Genomic DNA, 18059 nt, shown 5'->3' with positions numbered 1-18059 from the left:
GTGCGGGAGGGCATCGGGCGGCTCCTGGCAGCGCTGAGGGGCCGCACCCCGTACCCCCTGTGCTCAGATAGTGACCCCAGGGGTTCGCAGCCTGTATCCGGGTCACACCTGCACGACGTTCCCTGCTCTCCTCACAGTGGCTCAGACCTGGAGCCCCGAGATGCTCTGGGATGGGCGGCCCCGGGGTCCCCCCCACAGAGTCCAGCCCAGGGGGGCTCGGGGCAGGGGCCACGTGGGGCTGGTGGTGTTCCCGGGACACGGGGCCAGGGCAGGCCAGGGCAGGAGAGGAGAGGCGTCAGGGGCTGTGGGGGACCGGGGCAGGGGGAGCGCTGGCTCCCAGGGGGCGTGCGGGGGGGCCGCTCCAGGGCTGGAGGGGGCGCTGGCGGTGCTCGGGGAATCCAGAGCTCACACCCCATGGCGGGAGCCTCTCGGAGGCGTCGGACACCCCAGGGTGCACTTAACCCCAGGCACGCTGCACGTGTGAGGTCACCGCCTGTCCCCGTGCACAGACCTGACTCCAGAGATCGGCCTCCGCGGAGGGGCCCTGCGGGCCGCGGGGCCTGCGGGGCGGGTGTCTGCACCTCGGTGGTCTCGCTGTGGGGGGCTGACTGAGCAGAGCCCCCCGCTGTCCCCCCTCCTAGGCAGCGAGCCCTGTTCCTCGTGCTGGAGGCCTACTTGGTGTACGACACCGTGAGTGTCCCTGCCCCCCCTCCTGCCCCGCAGGCAGCCTTGTTGTGCTGGTGACCAGCGGAACTCACAGTCAGGGCCCCAGCTCCACGGCCCCGAGATGCCGGGGAGGGTCTCTCTCCTCCGGGACGGGCAGGGGGCCGGGTGCAGACCTCCCAGGGGAGGCAGGGCCTGCGTGCCCGAGGGCCAGGGCTGCCCGGGGCCCCCGCGTGCACCGCGGCCGTCCTAGAGCTCCGGTCTGGACCCTGACAGACGGCACTACTGATGAGAACCCGGGCAGGGAAGCCTCCCACTCCCCTGAAGGGCACGAGGCCGAGGCGCCCACGAGGCCGCCCCCTTCCACGGCACATTCCAGAAGGGTCCCCGAGGACCCCAGCTCACACACTCCCCGGCTCTGCGGGGTGTCCTGGCCCAGCTCCCCTCGTGGGACATGCCAGGAGCCACAGTCAGGCCCCCACCTGCCCTCCGGGGGGTCTCCACCCTGGCGGGTCCCCTGTAGCCTGGCACAGCTCACGGAGGCCCCTCCTGCTGGTCTGAGGACAGGGGCCCTGGCACGGCAGCCACAGGGCTCGGTAGCGGGGCCCGGGGTGCTGGCGCCCGAGCTGGTCCGGGTGGCCCTCACCTGCCCCCCACCCTCTTGGAGCCCCCTCCGGGTGCCCGGGCTGTGAGGGAGCTGGGGGGAGCCCAACGCCCACGGGGAGGGCTCAGAGGGGGCCTCGGGGCGCACGCCCTCCGTGGGGCTCTGGCTCTTGCAGGAGGTGGGCTACTGCCAGGGCATGAGCGAGATCGCGGCCATCCTCATGTTCCTGCCCGAGGAGGACGCCTTCTGGGCGCTGGCCCACCTGATGACCGACGACAGGCACACCATGCACGGTAGGGGCCTGCCAGGCCGCCGGGCGGGAGGGGAGTCAGGAGGGCCTCCCTGCAGGCTGCTGCATCGGGGGGCAGGCGGGGACCCCCCAGCCCGCCCCCCCATGGGCAAGGGCCCCGCCTCCCCGGAGGCCTCGGGGTCCCGGAGCCACGGCCACCCGCCCCACCGTCTGCAGGCCTTGCACTCCCGCTACTCCCCCAGCCTCCCGCCCGGCTGCCTGCTTGCCCCCCAGGCCCCCCTGCCAGCCCACGGCCACACGGGGCCCAGGGGGCAGCGTCTCCCCCTCCCGGGGGCCCCCAGCCTCACTCCCAAGCCCCACAGAGGGCCGTGCACACCCATCACCCTCCCCGTGGCCTGCACCTGCTGCCCCTTGGGGCTGGGGACCCGCCTGTCCCTGCGGCGGCCCCTGCAGGAGAGAGGGTGCTGGGTCAGCTGGGCCTGGTCCTCAGCCCCAGCCCACGCCCCGCAGGGTCTCTGTGAGGACGAGGGTCCCCGGGCCCCACGCCCCCGGCCTGGGAGGCAGCCCTGCCCTCTGGGAAGAGCGGGTCCAGTCAGGGCTCCGAGGGCAGTGGGCACACAGGGGTCAGGGCGTGGGGGGGTCCCCTGCCCCAACACCCCCCACCCCGCCTGGTGCAGGAGGAGGGCCTGACCATGGGGGCCTGGGGCCTTCTCAGGCTTCTTCGTCCCGGGCTTCCCGAAGCTCCTCAGGTTCCAGGCTCATCACGAGCACATCCTCCAAAGAGCTCTCCCTGACCTGAGGAAGCACATGGCGAGTGGGAGCTCCTGAGGCTCCGTCCCCGGGGCCCAGGGCAGGGGGTGGGGGGCACGGCCCTCCAAGCTGCCCAGAGTTGGGGTCACGTTCCTCCCCCTGGGGCCCGGGGGTGCCCGGGGGCTGGGCTGGGCCATGGGGAGCGCGTCCACCCGGCTCCAGGGCCCGCGGCGTGGGGCCTGAGCACCTCCTGCCCTCCCGCCAGGACGAGCAGATGTCTACCGGTATCTATACCCCAAAGTGGTTCCTGCAGTGCTTCCTCGGCCGGGTGAGGACCCCCGGGACCCCTGCTCCCGGACCTGCCCCCTGTCCCCGGGGAGGACCCAGCTCAGTCCCACCCTCCAGACGAGCCAGGCCCGACCCCGGGGCCCTGAGGCTGAGGCTTGCAGCCCAGCCCGTCCTGGAGAAGCCCAGAGGGTCCCTGGACAAGGTTCCGGGGGGCAGGCCGTCTCTGCCTCAGCTCCCCCGGGGGAGGCCGGGTCAGCCCGGGGTGTGGACGGGCCCTCGGCCCATCGGGCGGCCAGCCTGGGGTCCTCTCGAGGTGTGGTGTCAAGTGCGGGCAGAGTCTGTGCCCCCAGGGGTGCGGGAGGTGCTGGCCGGGGTCGGAACTCGGAGCGGCCAGGAGCCCTGATCTCCCTGGGAGGAGGGCACGCACGAGGGGCTGTGGGGCCTTGTCGGAGGCAGCGGGGGGCAGATGGCAAGCCTAGCCTAGCCCCAGCCGAGCCCTCCAGGGGCCCTGCTCAGGCCGCTCCTCCCACCCTGCTGTCCCCTAGACCCCCTGCTCGCTCACCCTGAAGCTGTGGGATGTTTACATGCTGGATGGGGAGAGGGTGCTCACGGCCATGGCCTACACCATCCTCAAGGTGCACAGGAGTAAGTGAGCCCCTGGGAGCCCAGGTGTGCAGGGGGGGGGGGGGGCAGGGGCGGTGACCCTGTGCTCTGAGCAGCACCCAGACCTGGGGCGGGGGGACGGCGGGGCAGGCAGGTGCAGCGGGGCTCCCTGAGAGGAGCAGTGGGCAGGGGCCACCCTGGCCAGCGCACTGCCCACGGCGCTCCTGGGCACAGCGGGACCCCAGCCGCTGGCCTGGGGGCACCGGGGGCCCCAGGGCAGGGCCCTCTGGGTCTGACTCTCGCCCACCTCCCAGAGCGCCTCCTGAAGCTGCCCCTGGAAGGGCTCCGGGAGTTCCTCCAGGACTCTCTGGCCCAGCCCTGGGCCCTGGAGGACGAGGCGGTGCTCAGACACCTTCGGGCCTCCATGACCCAGTTCCGGAGGATGCGGTGCGACCTGCCCCCCCCAGGTGGGCTCAGGGCCCCGGCCCCTCCCAACTCGGCCTGCTGGGGCCGCCCACAGGGGACAGAGCCCCTGGGGCCCCGTCCTCATCTCTGGGGCTCTCCTCTTCTGCTCCAGCCTTGGGGACCCCAGGCCAGGGCTGGGTGGGTGGGCACCCACTGCAGGGCCCGGGCACCAGTGTGGGGGGCTGAGCACAGGGTCAGGCCGAGGGGCCACGTGGGAGCCGTGAGGACCCCCGGGGCCCCTTGCGGGGGACACACAGCCTGCTGGAGACGCTGACCCCGTCGGCCTCTTTCCAGCGGGACCTGAGGAGTTCCCCACGAGGCCTGTGGGCCTGGAGCGAGTGTCCCCAGCGCCCGGGCCTCTCCTCCCTTCTCCGGCCTCTGAGACACCGCCCAGGGTGGAGGAGCCGGCCTCCCCGGGCCCAGCCACCCAGCCTGAGCCACCCGGACCCCCTCCCGGCCAGGCCATAGTCCAACCTCCCCCCCAGCGATGGAGCTCCCTCCCCACCCTCCCAGTGCAACAAGACGGTGCAGGCAGGCGGTCCCTGGACATGGTGGGCTTGATGACAAAAAACGGGGTCCCCTTCCCTTCGGCACCTGCCTGGGCCACCCCAGAGGCCCCGTGACGGACCAGGCCCTGGAGCACCCCCAGGACTCCCATCACGGGGTCCCCCCAGCCCCCTAGGGACGACCTGTCGGGTCCAGGACACCCTTCCTGCCCCGCGGCCACTGTAGCTCGTGCCCCTCGCTGGGCAGTGATGGGCACAGCCAGGGCAGAGCCAGGGCGGAGCTGAGCCCGCTGCCTCGAGGCCCCGCACAGGCCCAGGACCCTCTGCCCTCTGCATCCACGGGGCAGCTCGATGCTCGCGGGCCTCGGGGGCAGAGCATGGCGGTGAGGGCGGGGGCCCAGAGGCTCTGGCCCGCCGTCACCGTGCCCTGCCTCATCTTGCTGTCCCTCCCAGAGGGCGGCACCCCCCGCACAGGACACCAGCCCCTGACCCAGAGGGACCTGGGCTGGCCTGGCCCTGGGCTCTGTGGGGGCAGGGGCGACTCGAGCCCCCCTCCCAGGCCCAGCACTAATGGGATCCAGCGCCCCGGGGCCCTGGCCAGGCCTGCGTTCTGGCCCTGGGCTGAGCGAGCCCTCTCACCGCCGGATGTGGCCTCCTGGGCCCTGGGCGTGCCCCACAGATCCAGGTCGCTGACCTAGGGCAGCCCTGGGGATCCTGGGACACCCCAGGGCAGGGCAGCAGGGGCAGGCCCGTGGGCCCCACCCACACCCACACCAGGAGGCAGGCTCCTCCACATGCTGGGGCTCCAGCAGTCAGTCCCCCGGCCCCAGGGGGCCCGAGGCCGGGGTCCAGCTGCCCTGCGGGGACCCAGCGCAGGAGCCCATGGGCCTCAGGTCCACGTCAGCCCTGCTGCCCCCAGAACCGCCTCTCAACGCCCCAACCTCAGGACACGCGCCCCCACCCAGAGTCGAGTCCACACAGGCTCCCAGGTGGGGGACTCTGGCACCCGCACCCCTGTGGGATTCCCGCTTTCCTCTAAGGACAGGAAGGTCTCCCAGGGGAAGGCGCGCACCCTCGGCTCTGAGCCCATTTGCTATTGCAAGTTCAATAAAGTGTTGTGTGAAAATGCACGGCCGGCTCGTTTCTGCGTCTCCCGGAGCTCTGTGCACGGGGTGCGGAGACACCCCCAGAGAGGAGAAGGGGGCACCCCCAGGCCCCGACCAGCCCCTGCAGGGGCGCCGCCAGGCACACACAGCTGACGTCCCCACATGCCTTCCAGGGGCGGCCAGACGCCAGGGTCAGGACCCCACAGACTCTACTGCGACTCAGCCTGTACCTGCGGCCAGGACGGGCCTGGGTCAGAGTGACAGCCGGGGAGCCTCAGGTCACCAGGGTCTGTGCAAAGCGCCCTGGGAGGTCTGTGCCCTCTCTGTCCAGGGGGCCTGTGCTGCCCGGGCTCCAGGGCTCTTCCTCCCCTCCCCGCCCCGGGCCTGTGTGCCTGGGGCACAGAGGGCCCGCGGGGCGGTCAGCGTGGCCCTAGAGGGGATGTCAGGACAGCAGGCCCTTGCAGCTCTCACACATCTGGGCCACCCTCACCGGGCGGGCTCAGCGTGCACACCTGGTGCTGCTGGATCTCTCACACCAGAGTGTGGAGGGCACCCTGCATGCCCTAGAGAGTAGGGACTGTGTGAGCGTGGGGCTCAGCCTGGGGGCAGGCAGTGCAGGGGACTGAGGGTCCCCAGCCCCATCCCCACCCCGACTCCCACACACAGGCAGCCCCAGGGCTCCCGCCATGGGCAGCCGGCTCCTCAGGAGCTCCCCCCAGGGCGGCCCTGAGGTCTGGATCCCCGCTGGAGAGGCATCGGGAGAAGAGAAGCGGCCGGCGCTCGGCGGGGACCCACTGCCACCCACGGGAATGTGGCCGAGCCGGACCTTCCAGCTCAGCTGACCCTCCGGCGGGACGGCACGGCACGAGGGAGCCTGGGTCGGCCAGGAGAACCCAGCTAGCCACCCAGCGCCAGCACCAGAAATGATGGTGTTTCAACTGTTTCGGCGTCAGGACAACGCGGCCCGAGGATCAGATCGCGGCACGGCGACAGACACACACACACCCCAAACCCAACAAACATCGGAATCCCCCGATTGTTGTCAGACAGCAGCCGGACGGTTACAGACACAACGCTGGGGTCCCCGATAGGACACACGGAGGATGCTCCAGACCACGGCTGCAGGGGCGCTGGAGGCACGGGGATGTGCCTGCGGGTGCCGACGGGGAGCGCGGGGTGGCGGGAAGCACCCTACAGAGGGGGCCCCTCCTGGGAAAGGATGCCGGGTCCCCACGAAGGCTCCAGATGCTGACATCTGTCCTCCTCTCCTTCAGCTTCTGGTTTCCCCCCTATTTTGTTCTTCCTGATTCTCCTTCGGCCTCCACCCTGCATCCGAGCCACTGACCACACGGGCTTCTTTACGACGTCGGGTCCCAAAAGGAGGCCGAGCTCTGGCTCCTGGGATCGGGAAGGACCATCGCCGAGGTTTATGCTGATGCCCCGAGCTCGTGCCTTCCCGGCTCTTCTCTCCTGCAGAATGAGGGGAGGCTCGGGCCTTACAGGGAAGGAAGCCCACTCCCACTCGGGCGGGACCGTCCCTTGTGGAGGACGTCATCTGGGCCCAGGAGTGCAAGTGGGGCGATCAAGAACAGGTCGCAGGTTAGAAATAGTCCGTTTTGAGGTTTGTCCTGAAGCGAGCACTCACCTTCGACGTCATGCTTTATTAGTTCATCCATTTATTATTTGTTAAAGATTTTATTTTTATGTCCTCTCTACACCCAACATGGAGTTCAAACTCACAATCCTGAGATCAAGGTTCCCTGACCAGGCCGGCAGGCACCCCAGGGCCATGTTTCTCATCTCTTTGTTGGCTCGCCTTTCTCTGCACCCAACTGGGATATCGAGTCCATGACGGGGGAGCTTTAGCTACCTCCGAAACTAGAACGTTCTCGCTGTATCCCCCTAGAACGACCTTCGCCATTGAATAGCAATTTAAATAAATCGGCAGCCAAATGACTCCTGGTCAAGGAAATGGCCAACTTGTCACATGTGTGGGCCCCGCTCCCTGGGCTCCCGGGGAGGCTCTGCTTTCTTTAAGATTGATCAAGGTCCCAATGACTCCACCGCACCTCGACGCAGGCGCTCAGTTTCTGCCCTGACACAGGCAGCACGTCGGCTTCAATTACTACCTATCAATCAATCAAAGGGAGCCTGGCCGCTTGGTGTGGTTCGTAAGAACACGCGACTCTTCTTCTTGGGGCGGAGAGTTCAAGCCCCATGTGGGTGTAGAGATCACAGAAAAATAAAATCTTAAAAAGAAAATCAATCAGTCGGTCTGGGGGAGACACAGCCCCGGATCCCACAGGGGCAGGGAGCCGGCTGATGGGTCTACGCACAGTATTAGAAGCAGCAGAGCACAAAGTCAGAACTTTCAGAAGTCTGCTAGAGTGGGGGACACGCCGGCCTTGACGGTGCTCGGGAGGCGAAGTGGGGGGCGGCCCCTGGAGCCCCAGGGTGGGCTCAGGATCCCTGGGGTCCCAAGGATGGTGGCGCCAATGGTTCCCAGGCCCAGGAGCGGGGACCCCGGCCGAGAGCCACAGGACTAGGGCCAGCTGTCTGCCTTGTGTGGCCACAAACTGCAAACCCCTGCGCAGTCACGGGGCCGCGTCCCTGGGCCAGGCCAGCAAAGGCCAGAAGTGGGAGGAGACCCTCCAGGCAGGAGGAGCACAGGTATCCCCCAGGGCAGCCCCTAAAACTTGGAGGTTTGAAACTCAGTCACTTGTCCGAGATCAAAAAACAGAAGCTGGGCCGCAGGCAGGGTGAACGCAGGGTCTGGAGAAGCGGTGGAGGCCCGGGGATCGGGGGATCCTCTGCGGAGGCCCCTGCAGACTGGGGGGCGGGATGCTCAGCCCCAGGCCCAGGGGACCCGGCCCCCCGCCCGCATCCCGCCCTCAGCGCCGAGGCTCAGGGGCAGCACAGAGCCATCCGCGGGAGGCCAGGCCCCGCCTCTGACCCGCAGGTGCATCACTCCCGAGGCAGATGCATCGCCCCTGAGGCAGGTGCATCGCCCCCGAGGCAGGTGCGCACCTGACGTCAGCGCCGAGGCTGGAGGAGCGCCGCCTGCGGGAGGCCAGACCCCGCCTCTGACCCGCAGGTGCATCGCCCCCAAGGCAGGTGCATCGCCCTCGAGGCAGGTGCGCACCTGACGTCAGCGCCGCGGCCCCGCCCCAAGACCCCGCCCGACCCCTCGCTGCCACCAGGTGGACAGACCGCAGAGGCCGCAGAGCTCCAGCTCCGCGGGGAGAGCGGGGTCGAGCTTCCTCTGTACTTTGTGCTTGCTTTATTTTCATTTCTTTTCTTCAATTCTTTTTTATTAATTGTTTGATTTTAATTTTTATGTATATACCTTATATATTACTTATTTTTGTTTACTTTCATTGTACTTTGAGCTGAAAAAGGACAGCAACAAAGCCTAAAGCCTGCAGCAGAAGGGAAATAATAAAGATGAGAGCAGAAATAGACAATACAGAAACAACAAAACAGAATTGAATAGCGAAACTAAGAGCCGGTCCTTCAAAATACTTAATAAAATGGATCAAGCCCTAGCCAGCCTCATCAACAAGAAAAGAGAAGGGACCTTCTCTAAATAAAATCACAAATTAGAGAGGAGAGATCACAATCAACACCAGAAAAATAAGACAATTATAAGGGAATACTATGCAAGATCATACGCTAACAAACTGGGAGACCTGGAAGAAATGGACAAATCCCTAGAAATGTGCAAATGAGGAAAACTGAAATAGGAAGAAATAGAAAATGTGAACAGACCCATAACTAGCAAAGGAATTGAATCAGCAAGGCACCTGGGTTCCTCGGTGGTTGAGCATCTGCTTTGGCTCTAGTCAGGATCCCGGGGTCCTGGGGGATTGAGTCCCACATCAGGCTCCCCGCATGGAGCCTGATTTTCTCTCTGTCTGTGTCTCTGCCTCTCTCTGTGTGTCTTTCATGAATAAATAAATAAAATCTTTTTTAAAAAAAGGAAAGATGAGACAGGACCCAAATAAAATCACGAATGAGAGAAGAGAAATAACAACAAACACCACAGAAATACCAACGATTATAAGAGAACATTATGAAAAATTATATGCCAACAACTTAGAACCTGGAAGAAATAGATCAATTCCTAGAAATGGATAATATAGCAGAAATGAAAAAGGAAGAAATAAGAAACTGGAACAGACAGATAACCAGCAAAGAAATTGAATCAGCAATCAAAAATCGCCCAAAAAACAAAGTCCAGGACCAGATGGCCTTCTCGGGGCAATTCCACCAGACATCTAAAGAAGAGTTAATATCCATTCTTCTCAAATTATGCCCCCCTTAAAAAAAAGAAAAGGAAGGAAAAGTCAAATTCATTCTATGAGGCCAGCATAACCCTGATACCAAAACCAGAAAAAGACCCCACTACAAAGAGAGAGAGAGAGAGAGAACTAAAGGCCAATATTCCTGATTAACAGAGATCAAAAACTCTCAATAAAAAACTAGCACATCACTGTGCCAACAATACATTAAATAAATTATTCACCATGATCAAGTGGGAGTCATTCCTGGGTTGCCAAGATGGTTCAATATTAACAAATCAATTACTGTGATACACCACATTATTAAAAAAAAAAAAAAAGGATAAGAACCAAGTGACCATTTCAATAAATGCAGAAAAAGCACTGACGGGATGCCTGGGTGGCTCAGCGGTTTGGCGCCTGCCTTCGGCCCAGGGCATGATCCTGCATCGGGATCGAGTCCTGCATCAGACTCCCTGCATGGAGCCTGCTTCTCCCTCTGCCTGTGTCTCTGCCTCTCTCTCTCATGAATAAATAAGTGAAATCTTAAAAAAAAAAAAAAAAAAAAAAAAAAGCACTGACAAAACACAATCTCCAGTCATGGTGAAAACCCTCAACAGATTAAGTTTAGAGGGAATGTTTGTACCTAAACATAATGAAAACCTTAGATGAGAAACCCAGAATATCATTCTCAACAGGGAAACACCAAGAACGTTTCCTCTACAGCCAGGGCCAAGACAGGGATGTCTGCCCTCATCACTCTGATTTAACACAGCCCGGAAGTCCTAGCCACAGCAATCAGACAACAAAAAGAAATAAAATGCATCCAAATCAGCTAGGAAGATGTCAAGCTTTCACTATTTGATGATGAATGATTTTCTGTATAGAAAACCCAAAAATCTCCATCAAAAACTGCTAAAACTGATAAATTCAGTAAAAGATACAAAGTGAACTTGCAGAAATCTGTTGCATTTCTATGCACCAATAATGAGGTGGCAGGAAGAGAAATTGAGGATTCACTCCCATGTAGACTAGCACCAAAAACAATAAGATACATAGGATTAAGCCTAACTAAAGAGGTGAATGCCCTGCACTGTAAATCCTATAAAACACTGATGAAAGAAATTGAAGATGACACAAACCAATAGAAAGACATTTCATGCTCATGGATTGGAAGAACAACTATTTATATTTTTTAAGATTTTATTTATTTATTCATGATAAACAGAGAGGTAGACACAGGCAGAAGGAGAAGCAGCTCTCCATGCAGGAAGCCCGACGTGGGACTTGACTCCGGGTCTCCAGGATCAGGCCCTGGACCGAAGGTGGCGCTAAACCGCTGAGCCACCCGGGCTGCCCTGTTGTTTAAAAGGCTATATACTACTCAAAGAAATAGATAACACAGCAAAAATGAAAAAGGAAGAAATAAGAAACTGGAACAGACAGATAACCAGCAAAGAAATTGAATCAGCAATCAAGAATCTCCCAAAAAACAAAGTCCAGGACCAGATGGCCTTCCCGGGGCAATTCCACCAGACATCTAAAGAAGAGTTAATATCCATTCTTCTCAAATTATGCTCAAAGCAATCTACACATTTAATGCGATCCCCATCAACATAGCAATGGTATTTTTCACAGAACTGGAACAAATGATCCTAAAATTTGTATAGAACTGCGGAAGATGGGCTGCCCGGGGGTGCTCAGCGGTTTGCGCCACCTTCAGCGCAGGGCGTGATCCTGGAGACCCGGGATCAAGTCCCATGTCGGGCTCCCTGCGTGGAGCCTGCTTCTCCCTCTGCCTGTGTCTCTGCCTCTCTCTCTCTCTCTCCCTTCTCTGTGTATTCTCATGAATAAATAAATAAAATCTTTAACAAAACAACAACAAACCACAGAAGATTGAAAATAGCCAAAGCAGTGTTGAAAAAAACCCAAAGCTGGGGTTTCAGATTTCAAGTTATATCACCAAGCTCTAGTGATCCAAAGAGTATGGTGCAGGCACAAGAAGGAGAGCCTTAGATCAATAGAACAGAATGGAAAACTGGAACAAGACACACACCTGTAAGTCTATGATCAATTAATCTTCAACAAAGCAGGAAAGAATATCCAACGGCAAAAAGACAGTCTCTTCAACAAACGGGGTTGGGAAAACTAGGCAGCCACGTGCAGAAGAATGAAACTGGACCACTTTCTTACACCATATATATAAAAAATAAATTCAAAATGGATTAAAGACCTAAATGTGAGACCTAAAACCATAAAAAGAAGAAAAGATAGGCAGCAACGTCTTTGACATTGGCCATTGGATCTTCTTTCTAGATACGCCTCTGAGGTGAGGGAAACAAAAACAAAAATAAACTATTGGGACTTCATCAAGTTGAAAAGGTTCCGCACAGTGGAGGAAACAACCGTAGCTAAAAGGCAACGTACAAAATGAGAGGAGGTATTTGTAAACGACACATCCGATAAAGAGTTAGTGTTCAAAATAGATAAAGCAAATATAAATCTCAGCATCCTATACACAAATTACCAACTGAAAATGGGCAGAAAACATGGACATCCAGATGGCCACCAGACACACGGAAAGTCACTCAGCGTCACCATCACCAGGGAAATGCAGACCCAAACCACAATGAGATGTCACCTGACAGCCGTCAGAATGGCTAAAATCAACAACACGAGAAACAACAGGTGTTGGTGAGGCTATTGGGAACAGGGAACCCCTTACACTCCTGGTGGGCATGTGAACAGGTGCAGCCACTGTGGAAAACAGTGGGGAGGGTCCTCAAGAAGTTAAAAGTAGAGCGACCCTACGATGCCGGAATTGCGCAGCGAGGTACTTGCCCCGAGGATACAGAAGCACAGATTAGAAGGGGGGCGCGCAGCCCAGTGTCTGCAGCAGCGTCATCAACAGCAGCCGAACGGCGGATCGGGCCCAGGCGTCCACCGACAGATGAGTGGGCACAGACAATGGGGGAAATACAGTCACTGCGACGTCACTCGGTCATCAGAAGGGATGGAATGAAGCCATTGACAACGATGTGGGAGAAACGGAAAGGACTGATGCTAAATGAACTAAGTCTGTCAGAGAAAGACAAATACCATACGATTGCGTTCACGTGTGGATTTTAAGAAACCAATCAAACTGGCAAAGGGGAGGGGGATGAGGAAGCAAACCAAGAAACACACTCTTAACCATAGAGAATAAATTAATAAATACCAGAGGAATGGGGGGGGGTGGATAGGGAAATGGGGGATGGGGATGATGGAGGGCACCTGTGACGAGTACCAGGCGTTGTAGCCAATGGTTGAATCACTATGTGGTACACCTGAAACTATATTATACTGTGTTAACAAACGGGAATTCAATTAAAACTTTATTTTATTTTATTTTTTTCAATTAAAACTTTAAAATGACAATTGTTAGTTATTGATAGAACGGGTGCGCACAATGAGAAAAACAGAAAGGAAACTGAAAATTCAAATAAAGAGTACTTAGAGCCACAAATCCCCTCCTTAGCTCAGGAGATGCCTGCCATGGCTATTGTCACCTCAACAGAGGCCTGGAGTTTGATTCTCTGGAGAGGCTTCTGAATGGATGGATGCCAAGCACATACCCTAACCCAAACATAACTAGAACACTTAAAACTAACCCATTGAAGCTACTGGGAGTCCCAGGGCCAAGCACATGACCAGATCCAATCTCTATTGTTTACAGACAAAAACCCTAACCCTAATCTTAAACCTAACCTTAACCTAGCCTAACACCAGACCTATTAGTAACCGAAAACCAAACACTAACCCCTAGTCCATAATCCATATACCTAACCCTGATTCCAACTATAACTGTAACCTTAACCCTAAAAACCCTAACACCCCAACCCTAACCCTAACCCTAACCCCTATCCCTAACCCCTAACCCCCCCAACCCTAACCCTAAACCCTAGCCCTAACCCTAACACCCATCCTTACAATCCTATCCCTAGCATCGTACTAGAAGTTTTATTATTCAATCAGGAAACTAGAGAAGAATTTAAAATATTTCTGGGGGATCCCCGGGTGGCTCAGCGGTTTTGCTCCTGCCTTTGGCCCAGGGCGTGATCCTGGAGTCCAGAGATCGAGTCCGACATCAGGCTCCCTGTGTGGAGCCTGCTTCTCCCTCTGCCTGTGTCTCTGCCTCTCTCTCTCTCTCGCTCTCGCTCTCGCTCTCGCTCTTGCTCTCTCTATCTGACTCTCATGAATAAATAAAATCTTTAAAATATATATTTCTGGAAACTAATTATAATGAAACTACAACCATTCTAAATCTTTTGATACAGTAAATCGGTCCTAAGATGTAAATTCATTGCAATACAAGCCTCCATTAAAAAATTTGAAAAACTTCATATACAAAAGCTTACCTTGCACCTAGAGGAATTGGACAAATAACTGCAAATAAAGCCTACACCAAACAGAAAATGAGAGATAATAAAGATTAGAGCAGAACTCAATGAAATAGAGACGAGAAGAACTGTAATACAGTCAACAAAACCAGAAGCTCGTTCTTTGAAAGACTGAGATAGATAAGCCCCTGACAGCTTTATTAAATATAAAAGGGAAATAACTCAAATTAATAAAATCATGAGCAAAAGAGGAGAGATCACATCCAATACCAAGGAAATACAAACAATTTTAAAATTGCATAGTGAGTAACTCTATGCCAACAAATTAGGCAATCTAGAAGAAATGAATGCATTTCTGGAAACTGACAAGTTACCAAAACTAGAACAGGAAGAAATAGAGAACCTGAACAAGCCAGTAACTGTCGTGGAAATTGAGGCAGTTATCACACACCTCCCAAAACACAAAAGCCCAGGGCCCAGTGGCTTCCCAGGGGAATTCCACCAATCGTTTAAAGAAAACATAATACCTATCATACCAAAGCTGTTTTGAAGGATAGAAAAAGAGGGAAATATTCCAAACTCTTTTTATGAAGCCAGCATTATCTTGATCCCAAAACCAGAGACCCCACCAAAAAGGAGAATTATAGACCAATATTCCTGATGAACACAGATGCAAAAATTCTCACCAAGGTACTAGCCAATAGGATCCATTAAGAGGATTATTCACCATGACCAAGTGGGATTTATCCCTGGGATGCAAGCCTGGTTTAACATTCATAAAGCAATCAACATGATAGATCACATCAATAAGAGAGAAATCAAGAACCAGATGATCCTCTCCATAGATGCAGAGAAAGCATTTGACAAAATACAGCATCCATTCCTGATCAAAACTCTTCAGAGTGTAGGGATAGAGGAAACACTCCTCAGTATCTTAAAAGCCATTTATGAAAAGCCCACAGTGAATATCATTCTCAATGGGGAAGCACTGGGAGACTTTCCCCTAAGATCAGGAACAAGACAGGGATGTCCACTCTCACCACTGCTATTCACATAGTCCTCGAAGTCCTGGTCTCAGCAATCAGACAACAAAAAGAAAAGGCATTCATATTGGCAAAGAAGTCAAACTCTCCCTCTTCACAGATGACATGATACTGTACATAGAAAACCCAAAGACTCCACCCCAAGATTGCTAGAACTCATACAGCAATTCAGCAGTGTGGCAGGATACAAGCTCAATGCCCAGAAATCAGTGGCATTTCTGTACACTAACAATGAGACTGAAAAAAAATGAAGGAGTCAATCCCATTTACAATTGCACCCAAAAGCATAAGATACCTAGGAATAAACCTAACCAAAGAGGTAAAGGATCTCTACCCTAAAAACTATGGAACACTTCTGAAAGAAATTGAGGAAGATGTAATGAGATGAAAAAACATTCCATGCTCATGGATCAGAATAATTAATAGTGTGAAAATGTCTATGCTTCCCAGAGCGATCTATACAGTCAATGCAATCCCTATCAAAATACCATCAACATTTTTCACAGAGGTGAAACAAATAATCCTAAAATTTGTATGGAACCAGAAAAGGCCCAGTATAGCCAGGGAAAGATAAAAAAGAAAGCCAGAGCCGGGAGCATCACAAGGCCAGATTTCAGGTTGTACTACAGAGCTGTGGCCATCAAGACAGTGTGGTCCTGGCACAAAAACAGACACATAGATTAATGCAACAGAATACAGAATCCAGAAGTGGACCCTCAACTCTATCGTCAACTAATATTTGACAAAGGAGGAAAAGACGATCCACTGGAAAAGGACAGTCTCTTCAATAAATGGTGCTGGGAACATTGGACAGCCACGTGCAGAAGAACGAAACTAGACTGTTCTCTTACACCAGACCCAAAGATAAACTCAAAATGGATGAAAGATCTAAATGTGAGACAGGAATCCATCAAAATCCTAGAGGAGAACACAAGCTACATGAGACTCCTTTTAGACCGAAGCACACTTCCAGCCTGGAAATGAATGGGGTGGTGAGCCATTTACCTTTCAAATGGTCCTCAAAAGAAAGCTGGAGGAGCAATCCTCATATCGGATCAATTTCAGTTTATACAAAAGACAGTACTAAGAGAGGAAGAGGGACACTATATCATACTTAAAGGATCTGTCCCACAAGGAGACCTACTACCCCTAATGCGGGAGCCACCAAGTATATCAATCAATTAATAACCAAAGTAAAGAGATACCTTGTAACAATACACTAACAGTAGGAGGCTTTCACAGGGCACCCTCAGCGAATGACAGATCTTCTCATCTCTAGATGAGAACCCAGTCCATTGTGATTCTACAGCCAGGGTTTCTAACTATTGTATATTGCATTTTTCTGTGTATTTTCCACTTTGAGAACATGAAAGATAATGATCCCTTTTCTTATGGAGAACAACTAGCTGTTTATGTGATGGAATATTGTGACGGTGAGGATCTCATGAGAAGGATCCATAGACAATAGGGAGTGTTATTTCGTGAAGATCAGGTAAAAACACCTCCAATTTGCCTTTTAATTTATATTCGGGGAATTAAATTTATAATGCCATAACTACTAAGCCATGCTTATATACAGCATGATTTCTGGTAGAGAAATTCAAACCACTAGATAGTGGATCTATATTGATGATATATTTAGTCCAGAACATTTTTTGCAATTGAACTGAAATTGAATCTCTTTCTGAGAGTGAACTTTGAGAAAAGATAGTGTTGTATTTTTGGACAATCTCATATAGGATGCCCTTGAGATCAATCTTCATGGCTAAAAACATGTGAATGTGGATGCTCCTCAGCCATTTTAAGTGTGACATATAATAGCTCTGCTCTTCTTCCTTTTACCATTTAGTACACTGTTCTAAAATAGCTGTACTCATTATAAACGACAAATACCCACCATTTGCTTCAACGTGGATGGAACTGGAGGGTATTATGCTGAGTGAAATGAGTCAATCGGAGAAGAACAAACATTATATGCTCTCATTCATGTGGGGAATATAAATAATAGTGAAAGGGAACATAAGGGAAGGGAGAAGAAATGTGTGGGAAATATCAGAAAGGGAGACAGAACATAAAGACTCCTAACTCTGGGAAACGAACTAGGGGTGGTGGAAGGGGAGGAGGGTGGGGGGTGGGGGTGAATGGGTGACGGGCACTGAGGGGGGCACTTGACGGGATGAGCACTGGGTGTTATTCTGTATGTTGGTAAATTGAACTCCAATAAAAATTATTTTATAAAAAAAATAATAAAATAAAATAATAAAATAAAATAAAATAAAATAAAATAAAATAGCTGTACTATTTTGCCAGGGAGCATGGAGGCCCTTTGTGACGATGGCCATTCAGTTTCATTGATTATGAAGAGGAAGGTGAGAAAGGTCAAGAGTAATGGCCTCCATTCCCATTCTCTTTTCACACAAACACATTATTCCTCCATGGGCTGAGCTTCCTTTGGAACCCTCTTGGGAGCTGTGCTCGCGAAGGAGACAGGAATGTGTATGTAGAAGGGAATCTGACTCAGGCCCGTGTGATGGATGGGGCAGGCCACTGCCTTGAGCAGGGCACAGGGATGGCCTCCGTCTTTCTTTTGGCCACTTGTTTCTGTGCTCTATTTTACTATTTAAGGACTTCATGCCTACGTCATTTCCTCCTAGAGCTAAATAGATTCGATGTACAAATGATTCAAGAACTGGTATCTCTAAATTTAGAAATTTTAATCAAGCATTCTCCCTATGCTCGTTTACATTATATATTAAATTCAATATTTATAGAAACCCACCTTTCTTCCTATCCAGGGATCATTTTGCTGTATTTAATAGAAACACTTTTCTCCATAAAATTTTGAATTACAATTCCCTTTGTTGGAAAAGAGCTAAAATTACAACTGAATCTTAGCATCTGGAGTATAGCTCTTTTTAATTTTGTTTTCCTTTTACCGTATAATGTGGTAGACAAAGAACCAACGGCATTTTGGAATAGTTTAAGGGAATCTTTATAGGCATAGAACACATTTTTAATTTACTTTTTACTTTAAAAAAAATTTAAAGACATTTATTTATTCATGAGAGACACAGAGAGAGGGGCAGAGACACAGGCAGAGGGAGAAGCAGGCTCCGTGCAGG

General features: G+C 53.9%; 1 protein-coding gene, 1 long non-coding RNA gene and 1 pseudogene across 2 annotated transcripts; all 3 read left to right on the top strand.

Moving 5' to 3' along the window:
- Positions 1 to 450: 450 nt before the first annotated feature.
- On the top strand, positions 451 to 2433 carry LOC140608447 (uncharacterized). The gene is made up of 3 exons (XR_012010483.1): positions 451 to 690; positions 1443 to 1560; positions 2233 to 2433. It is a non-coding gene; the product is annotated as an uncharacterized lncRNA (long non-coding RNA).
- A 10-nt stretch (positions 2434 to 2443) lies between these two features.
- Positions 2444 to 4460, top strand: LOC140608446 (USP6 N-terminal-like protein). The gene is made up of 4 exons (XM_072783265.1): positions 2444 to 2595; positions 3101 to 3200; positions 3473 to 3625; positions 3918 to 4460. The coding sequence occupies exons 1-4, from the start codon at positions 2542 to 2544 to the stop codon at positions 4244 to 4246; spliced, it is 636 nt and encodes a 211-aa protein (XP_072639366.1). The 5' UTR covers positions 2444 to 2541; the 3' UTR covers positions 4247 to 4460.
- Positions 4461 to 12327: 7867 nt separating this feature from the next.
- Positions 12328 to 18059, top strand: part of LOC140608264 (serine/threonine-protein kinase Nek5-like) — a 30017-nt pseudogene continuing 24285 nt past the window's right edge.

Source organism: Canis lupus, chromosome 17 (genome assembly GCF_048164855.1).
Source record: "Canis lupus baileyi chromosome 17, mCanLup2.hap1, whole genome shotgun sequence".
Lineage (NCBI taxonomy): Eukaryota > Metazoa > Chordata > Mammalia > Carnivora > Canidae > Canis > Canis lupus.
Note: the sequence above shows the minus strand (reverse complement) of the source record. Positions and strands in the feature narration are given on the sequence as shown.